Below are 9,718 nucleotides of genomic sequence, written 5' to 3'. Positions count from 1 at the left end.
AAATCTTCCCTAAATGCCCTTGTTTAACCTCTCCCCCTTAACATCGCCTCCTATTGTCATTTGATTCATTTCAAATTCGTAGTATTAAGGATGGGTAGATGATTGAGCTTAAAAAGCCAGGAAAGTGCAGACATTGATACAGAAATATGCAAGATCCATTATGCAATACCAAATGAGTTCTGGGATCACTTCAGTAGTTCAGTATGAAGGACAACTAGCTATATAGAGAGCTCAATTCTCAAAAAGAAGATACTAAATGATGATCGTGGCCGGTTTGATACTGAGATCACGTATTAATAAATACGAAGTAATAACTTAAATATCATCTTGTACAAAGTTCCTCTACACTCTAGCGACATAATGTATTTATACACACTGCACAGTATAATGATACTGACATTAAAATATCTCTTTGGTATAAATGGCACTAAAGCCAGATATTGCATCAACAGCAAGTTGGCTAATTTGTACATCAGAAAGCAGGTAATAAATGGCTGAACCCACAAGAATGCGTTGCTGGCAACATGAAAGGAGAATTTTGCAAGAAGCAATGGAGACCACTATGACGAACTATTCAGGAAATAAGCCACAGCTTTATCTGTATCATTGTCGTGCATAAGAAGAGCTTCAGCGACACTGTTGGACGCGAACCCCATTTCTCGAAGGAGGGTGTAACCTTTCACAAAATCTCGAACCTGCAAGAGTTCCAAAAAAGAGAGAGAACAGTAAAGTTAATAATGGACCTTAGCAATTAACAGTAAAATGCAAAGACCCACCAGGCCATCTAAAAGCCCAAGAAAGGCAAAGGATTACTCAAATTGTCCCGGGAACATGAAACATATTCAAGGAAAGAACAGAACACTGCATCCTTTTGTAGCCTAATTCTACAGACTTGAACATCATTATTCACTTTGTCAAACTAAGAAAACATATATACAGACAATACAGCGCTCCAACTAATCCTAGTCGACAGCAGGTGCTGGAGCACAAGTTTCCAGCAACCTAATCCCAAAAAAGTAAAGCAAGTGGACAAGTGCTGATAAAAAACTACCATAATACAGTATATAGATCAGATCCAGAACTTAGACAAAGCAAACAAAGCTTGTGAAAAAGACACCATACCCACACCAACACACTTTGAAAATTATGGGGGACTATTAATGTGGGAAGCAAAGTGGCAATGGTGCTTTAGCAGCATGACATAGCGAGTCTCTAAATAAGCTACAAGTTTACAAAACATAATTAAAAAAAACTGGCAAAATCATACCTTAGTAGGATTGTCCCCAAAAGCTGCAACTGCCAAAGGAACTGCTTCTCGGTTAAGGCCTGATGCAATATATTTGCTCACAACGGGATCCGCAGCAGTGGTCTACAAGAGTTGATTACATCCAATTAGATTCCAGAACAACAGATTAATGGAAGCAGGGAGGATAAACCAGACAATGTAAAATTCAACTTCTAGGGACAGTAACAGGACACAGAAATCTGAATAAATGTTTAAATAGCTTATGCCAGAGGAGGGGGGAGGGGTAACCACATTTTAAAGCAATCAGAGATAATGCCTTGAAGTCAGAAAGTATAGTGAAAGTAAAAATATAAAATAAATAAAAAACATAACATACGAGAGCCATTTTATATACATCTTTCAACATACACTAAGCAAGCATCAATATAAATCTCGATTAGCTATTAACTAAAAGGAAATCACATAGAAACTTAAAAAAGGTCTGTACGGATTATTAAGGACTAAAATTAATGTTACTCAAAGATGTTATACATGGAATGTTATAAAGAAGCTCATATCAAAGCACCTAACCTAAGTTACCTAACACCGAGCAAGATGCATCAACAAATGTTGCACACACACAGTCCAGACGGAACACAATTGGCACACGCTTCACATATATACTTTGCTTCTGCCACCTATTTATCCCCAACGATAGCAACCTTTTCTTATCCCAGAATCCAGAGGATACCATGTACACCTCCTTGTTTGGATAGAAGGAAATGGAAAGAAGAGAAAGGGAGGGAGACAATCTCTCTTATTTGGATAAAGGATTGGGGGAAGGAAAGGAAGGGAAAGGAGAGGGAGGGATCCATTTTCCCTCTCTCTTTAATAAGCATAATCCCTCCAAATTTGGAGAGATTTGGAGGGAAAATGGAGTTCACCACCCCCTCCCTTTCTTCTCTCTTCCCTTCCTCTTCTATCCCTCCCCTTCCTTTCTTTCCTTGTTTCCTATCCAAACAAAGCATCAATGTTTCGTCCAGCTTGGATTTTTTTACTTTTCTGCATCAGCAATTTTGTTGTTGCCTCACTCAGATAGACATACTCTTCTTTCAGCCTCCAGTAGCAAAAACATGTCGTCTATCTCCTTCCCCTCGGAGAAAAGAGATTATTTCAACTATCACCAAGTAGCACAATTCCAAAACGTAAGTATAAAAAGCAAACCCCAGTAGTGCCAAAGTATTATCATCCAGTTCCCACCAGGGCATTAAAACACATTATTCTTAAGGTTACTTTGTATAAAAAAAATTCACAACACTTGATTATGTGCACACACACACAAAAATAAATCCAAACAATTGGAGCCAACAAGTTTGATCTAAACTAAGATTGATTTTATAGCAATAAACATAAAGATCATGAAGTACTTAAAAGATCACATAAAAGTATCTGTTCTTCTCTGATTCAATATAGGTTGTTTCAGATTACAGCAACAAACTAAAGAGTCCTTAGTTGCAGGGAACTTTGAGACTAAACACAAACAATGCAAAGGGAGAAATAGTATGATTGAAAAAACAGCATTACACACTTCATAAGACAATCTACACTACAAACATCAAGAATACATAATATTACTGATGATGGCATGGATTGTGGTGTTCTTGATGGGAAATTTTCAGATGCAAGGCGACTCCAGTTCTGATTTTCCTTCTCTGCTTCAGCAAGTATCTTCTTCTCTAAATCAAAATCAAAATGAAATGCACTTCGTGGAATATCTCCCATTTGTGGCAATAACTGAGGCTGTTGGACAGAATAGCATAAATGGAAAAGGTTAAATCCATATATAAGTAATATAAATACAACAAAATTAGTGACTTCTCCACGTGAATAGATCTTATGCTTATTCACTTGCAACCCTTACCATCATCGTAATTAATTTTTAAGTAAGTCTAGAAATCACTGAAATTACAGACTTGCATTGTGAGTGTCATGAAGAGGTACATATCCAAGCATTCAATGCTTATTCACTTGCGACCCTTACCATCATCGTAATTACTATTTAAGTAAGTCTAGAAAGTAGAAATCACTGAAATTACAGACTTGCATGAGAGTGTCATGAAGAGGTACATATCCAAGCATTTGATACACGTATTCTAAGAATTTAGAGCTCTAAATATGTAAGATAATTTTAGACACGAGTATATGGACATGTCACTCCTCTTGAAGATTTATACATTAATGATTATTTTATGACAACATAATGAACGTAGAAGAAGAAAGCATATAGCCAGCGGGCAAGAATAAAGATTTCAGGGGAAAGGGGGTTTGGAAAAGAAAGTCAATAAAGTAGAAATCTACTACTCCGTAATAAAAAGTAATCTGAAATCCTGCTTACTTAAAGACAAAGCCAATTCTATAAGAAAACACAAATACTATATACGTAATATTTATTATCCTTATTTACTTATAATAGGTCAAAATTAAACATTCTATTAAAAAAAAAAAATAATTAAAAAAAAAAAAAAAAAAAACTTTTTTGGCTCAATGTGAAGTGCTAACTTTACTCACTCGAGTGAGTCAAGTATATAACACGGGAATTTGATGTGATATAAAGCATCCCAGTCCATGTCGCTCCTCTATCTACAATTCTGTAATCCATTATACTTAGCCTCACACTATCCACCACAGCCTCTAATGGCCACTTCTATACACTAGTTGACAACACCTGGCAAGAGTCTCACTCTCCCCTAGCTTAAATGAAACTTGACAAAGTGACAAACAATATTATCGTATGCAATGGTCTAAGAAGTTACCAAGATAGAACAATTTAAGCCAAAATTGAGCCATTAAAGAAGATAAGTTCAAAAAGGTTTCAATCTATAGTCCGGACCTATAAATTACTTGTTCAAGGCTTAGGTTAGTTTCTCCCCTCTCTACCTTCTTATATAATAAGATTAATAACCGTATACATGTGCAAGAATAGCAATATGGCAGGTCTAACACCTATACCGTAAATGTATCCATGTCTTGTTAAGGCTTATGCGAGTATAACCGGAAACTAGCTGTGTTCAAGTAACATAGGTTTTACACATTTGCTTTTTCAGTGCAGCTAATTCAGTGGAGCAAGTTAACAACTAGACATAGCTTCATGTCTGATCCAGCTCTAATTTCATAAATCCAGCTTCACCTGCATCCTTTTGCAGGGAGCTATGTAAAAGACACCACAGTTAAATGTGATACATTACATTTTACGATCATACCCTATAAATCAGAAATCTTGTATGTCATTTTCTTAACTACAGATTATATTTCTAGGGTTTCGTGTACAGGAATTTTGTCAACCACTATACAATTACCTATCTAATGACATTCAATGCTTAAAACACAGCCCCCCAAGGGCCCCAACACACCAATCCCTTCTCAGATCCCCCCTACAGATTGTAATGTCAATAACCATACTTTTTGAAATGACAATGCAAGTGGTGTGACATATGAAACCCAATCAATTATGATGCAAAATAGAAGTAGAAATATGGAACTTACAGGAGGAGTTATCCTATATTCTGGCTTAATTTGAACCCTGATACCAGTTCCTGCTGCAAAATTTAACACTCCCATGAGAAAGAAAAAAATTGTATCAAACATCAACATAATTAAGATAGCGGCAATTGGACAAACAAAACTCTTCAAAATGAACAACCACCCAAAAAGCCAATAACATCAACTGTACATGCTAGCCTACACCTAAGCAACTGCTCAATAAAAAACACTTTTTCATACCCACAATTGGCTTAAACAATCAACTCAATAATCCTATGTTTCTCACAGTCTCACTAGTACCCGTGTCAGATCCTCAACACTCGTACTCATACAAGGTCATGGATACATTATTTGAATCAAAACTATTAAAAAAATTGTAATAATAGCCGAGTCGGACACTTGAACACATACCCGAGTAACATAGCAATAATCCATACCCAGTCACAATATTCCATTCATCATTTCATCCTCACCAAGCTTAAAAATTAATAACCTCAATTCCCACTTCAACAATGCCCAACAAATCAATAACCACCCAACAAAAAGAAAGAAACCCAGAAACCCCTAATTCACAAAATTTTCAAACACCCCACATAAAAACCCAAATCAAACACAGCAAAATCAAACACAAAAGCAGAAGAGGAGAGAGAAAGACTTACAAGAAGAGGGAGGAGGGGCAGAAGATTGGTGATAAGGAGGTGCACGGGCAGGAGGAGGGATGACCGGCTGACCGGGTTGACCGATCTTAGGGTAAAGAGAAGATACATGAGGCGATTGAGAGGAAGAAGAAGAAGGCATCTTTTGGTACATGGGTATGTGGGGATCGTAGGGTGAAACGCCTGCTCTGTTCCTGCTTGAATTGTAATCGTACTCCATTGCTGTTCGTCGTCAGGAAATCAAAACCCCAATTTTCAAACCCTAATTTCTACTAAAATTTTCAAGAAAAAAGGAAGTAAGGATTCAGAATTTGTTATGAAATCATAAATTGATCTATTTCTACACAAAGTATTACTATTTCATTGGCCTTGAAACAAACGAGTGAATGCTAACTCAGGCCATATTCTTTAGAGGTGCTCTGCTCTATTGAAATCTGCTCTACTTAAAAATAATATTTAATATTAAAATTTTATAATAATAATTAGTATTTAATAATAATAATAAATAAATTAATATTTAATAATAACAATAATTAATATTGAATAATAATAATAAATAATTAATATTTAATAATAATGATAATATTAAAAATTAATATTTAATAATAATATTTTATAATAATAATAATAATAAATAATTAATATTTAATATTTAATAATAATTAATATTGAATTATAATAATAATAATAAATTTTTAATAATAATAATAAATAATTAATATTTAATAATTATAATATTAATAATAATAATTTTTTTTTGAAGAAAAATAATAATAATTAATATTTAATAATTATAATATTAATAATAATAATGAATATTTAATGATAATAATAATGATAATAGTAATAATAATACTTATTATTAATAATAATAATAATTGATTTTTTATAATAAAAATTAATATTTAAAGATAATACTAATTATTAATTTTTAATAATAATAATAAAAATAATAATGAAATAATATCTAATAATAATTATTATAATAATTATTATTATAATGATTATAATAATAATGCGATAATATTAATAATAGTAGTAATAATAATAATAATTACTATTAATATTATAGTATTAGTAGTCGTAGTAGTAATTATGTGGTTTCATTCCCTTCTCCTTTTCTTCGCTTGGGGAATTAGAGAAGGAGGTTGTTGCGTTGCTAAAGTAGGTTCAGAGGTTTTCGACGACGCAAAACATTGGAGCACGTGCTGCAGCTCATATATTTACTATGGTAGGCTTTGCTACAGCTAGAGGAGTGGGGGCCCAAATTGTATCTCGACTTCCCACTAATTTATTGTAGATTGTATGACTTTTGTTTTTGAGATATAATAATAATAATAATAATAATAATAATAATTACTATTATTATTATAGTATTAGTATTAGTAGTAGTAGTAGTAGTAGTAATAATAATAATAATAATAATAATAAAATCTGCTCTGCTCTGTTCGGCTCGGCTCTGCTCTGTCTAGAAGCTCAAAAGAACAGTTCCTCAATTGATAGGGGTGGCAATTCGGGACAGCGGGTCGAGTTCGAGTCAGATTTCAGGTCGAATTCTAGTTATGTTCAAAAACTATCAAAAATAGTTTAAAACTTAATGTTATTATGAAATATGAAATTTGGATCAAATTGGGTCGAATTCGTGTTGTTCGGGTTCGGGTTCGGGTTTCTCTCAGTAACTTCGAGTCGGGTTATCGGGGGGGGGGGGGGTAGGGATGATTTCACGAGATACTAGAATAAGTTTAATGACAACCTAATTTGATAATTAGTTTATCTACTTATAACTTTTTTTTTTTTTTTTAATTTACACAAACGAAGCTTACCATTTTATTAAGTAATCAAATTAGCAAAATCATTATCCAAGAAGATACTCTTCTAACCAAATACGACTATCATTGAACTTACTACTAATATTTGAGCTTAGCCTATAACTTAAATGAACCCACCTCCTTAATTAGCTTTTTTATATTTCATTTTATTTATTCTTTTTTTTAGCATGAGTTTTTCCAAACAAATTGCATTTTTTTAATGCTAATGGTCAAGCTAGTAGTGAGGAATTATTTAATATTGCAAGCAAGTCATTAGCTACAACCATTGGAGTTGCTCTTACACTCCATTTTCTCACACATACATATAGGTACTGTTCACTTCAGCTTAATTTCAGTTCAGGTCAGTTCAGTTCCAATCAATTCAGTTCAGTTCACTTTAGCTCCTAATTTCCTTCTCTAATAAAATATTCATTTCAGCTCTATTCAGTTCAATTTAGTTCAGTAAATGTGAACAGGCCCATGGTGTTGGAAAATTGTTGTATACAAAGCATTATTCATTGGAAAAATTGTCAAAAATAATACAAATTTTGAGCGATCCGCTAAAAACAAATCAAACTTTTAATTATTTCTAAATAATACAAACTTTGAGGGATATCCGCTTTAAACAAGTTATTTTACCTACAACTTATTTAGCCGGTTAATTTTTTTTATTTATTTTATAAAGTTGTTTAATAGTTTTAAAAAAAATAATACAATGTCATGTATTCCATATAACCTATTCATGAGGTAACTAATTGGTTTTAACTTGTTTAAAGCGGATAACCCTCGAAGTTTGTATTATTTCATAAATAATTAAAAGTTTGACTTATTTTTGGCGGATTGCTCAAAGTTTGTATTATTTTTGATAATTTTTCCTTATTCAATTTGAATTTGATATACCCTTTGAATCTTTTTTTTTTTTTTTCTTTTTTTTTTTTACTAAAAGCCATCGCAAATCATGCATTGCAAAGACCTTGACAAGCCCAAAAAGTGTTAGGGCCTGTTCTGATACGATTATTTTCAATTTAGTTCAGTTCAGCTCTAATAAGTTCAAATCAGTTCAGTTCAGCTCTAATAAGTTCAGTTTAGTTCAACTCCTAATTTCCTTCTTATAAAATATTCATTTCAGTTCAGTTCTGTTCAGTTCAGTTCTGTTCAGTTCAGTTGAGCTCTAATAAGTTCAATTTAGTTCAGTGGAGTTCAGCTCTAATAAGTTCAATTCAGTTCACTTCAGCTCTAATAAGTTCAGTTCAGTTCAGCTAATTTCAGTCAATGAGAACATGTCCTTACTTATACTTCGTAAAACATGAATAAGGCCAAATATTTCTATCAAAAATGGTCAGTCATTTTCAGTATTTTATGTGGTCCCGTAACATATTAAATTATATGTGTCAATATCGTATTCAACTACGTATAGCATCAACCCAAGTAAAGCATGGAGATTGAGTTGCTTTTCAATAAGTATAGGCGTATAACATCATAATTTATATTGCGGCTTTTAAGCAAGTGTTTTATATTAACTTAAAAACTAAATCTTTCACAAATTATGAAAGAAACCATGAAAAAAAAGGACTACATAGAGTTGATCAACACTTATCCACCCATAAGGAATGTCATGTACTCATAAATCATAATTATGCATTCTAACATAATTACATCTTTTTAATTTAGGATTCGACTTCACCAATCAGACCTGAACTACGATCATATCTACTCATTAAAATTGCTAAAAATGTTGTATACAAGTAATCAAGTACATTATTATTCAACAACAATAATGACATCAAACCAAAGTGAAAGAATAAAAATACAATTTCCTCTATTGAAAAAAATAAATAAATTCTCCAAAAAACTTTCAATAAATATATTAGTATCTATAGTACTATATAAAGAGAAAGGATATTTTGGTTGATAAATTTTGTTATTCCTAAAATACCCTTTTATATTTTAAAAATTACAATTTTACCAAAAATAAGTGCAATAAAAAAAAAACACTATCCTATCATAATTCATAACTACCCCTTTCATTTTTTACTTAAAAAAAACTGCCATCCTAAAAAAATAATCTATGTTACTCTTTAAAGTGAAGACCCATTTTTGATTGGGAATTTTCATTGCCAAAAATACCCTTTATCTTAGATACAATAAACATGCACTTATGCTATAAAGACTCATTTTTAGTTGAAAAAATAATAATAAAAAAAAGCTATCATTTAAAAAAAATCCATCTGAGGAAAAAAAAAGATGATTGATCTTAGTAAATTACTTATATGCATCTCTAAACTTTTACCACTTAATATCTGGGGTATTTACACGGATACGCTCTAGTTAAAAGAGAATAGAGAGAATAAAAAAACGAGGGAGATGAGGTGGGAAGAGGGGCAAAGTGGCAAACTAGAAAAGAAGGAACTAGAATATTTAACAAGCAGGAGAACAAAACACGTGTATTGGCATTGACGTGGCTGATAGCCTGGCAAACTTTCACCTTT

At 32.4% G+C, this 9,718-nt stretch overlaps 1 protein-coding gene across 2 annotated transcripts; it reads right to left on the bottom strand.

The window, feature by feature from the left end:
* Positions 1-293: 293 nt before the first annotated feature.
* Positions 294-5,745, bottom strand: LOC145564364 (uncharacterized). 2 transcript variants are annotated; one of them, XM_081624686.1, is made up of 5 exons: positions 5,425-5,745; positions 4,769-4,836; positions 2,861-3,025; positions 1,268-1,369; positions 294-695 (listed from the first exon to the last, which is right to left on the bottom strand). In XM_081624686.1, exons 1-5 carry the CDS (start codon positions 5,639-5,641, stop codon positions 561-563), a joined length of 687 nt encoding a protein of 228 aa, XP_081480812.1. In that variant the 5' UTR covers positions 5,642-5,745; the 3' UTR covers positions 294-560. The 2 variants fall into 2 exon arrangements, with proteins under 2 accessions (XP_081480812.1, XP_081480813.1); XM_081624687.1 differs by having other exon boundaries at positions 4,769-4,821.
* Between the last annotated feature and the right edge of the window lie 3,973 nt (positions 5,746-9,718).

The sequence above is a fragment of the Chenopodium album genome, chromosome 10 (genome assembly GCF_948465745.1).
Source record: "Chenopodium album chromosome 10, dcCheAlbu1.1, whole genome shotgun sequence".
NCBI lineage: Eukaryota > Viridiplantae > Streptophyta > Magnoliopsida > Caryophyllales > Amaranthaceae > Chenopodium > Chenopodium album.
Note: the sequence above shows the minus strand (reverse complement) of the source record. Positions and strands in the feature narration are given on the sequence as shown.

Bases quoted from the DNA above. Each gene is read 5' to 3' on its own strand.
- LOC145564364 (XM_081624686.1), bottom strand. From the start codon at position 5,641: ATGGAGTACGATTACAATTCAAGCAGGAACAGAGCAGGCGTTTCACCC. The intron at 1,370-2,860 runs GTAATATTATGT...CAACTCTTGTAG, and splicing joins CACAATCCATGCCATCATCA to ACCACTGCTGCGGATCCCGT. The intron at 696-1,267 runs GTATGATTTTGC...GAACTCTTGCAG, and splicing joins TTGGGGACAATCCTACTAAG to GTTCGAGATTTTGTGAAAGG.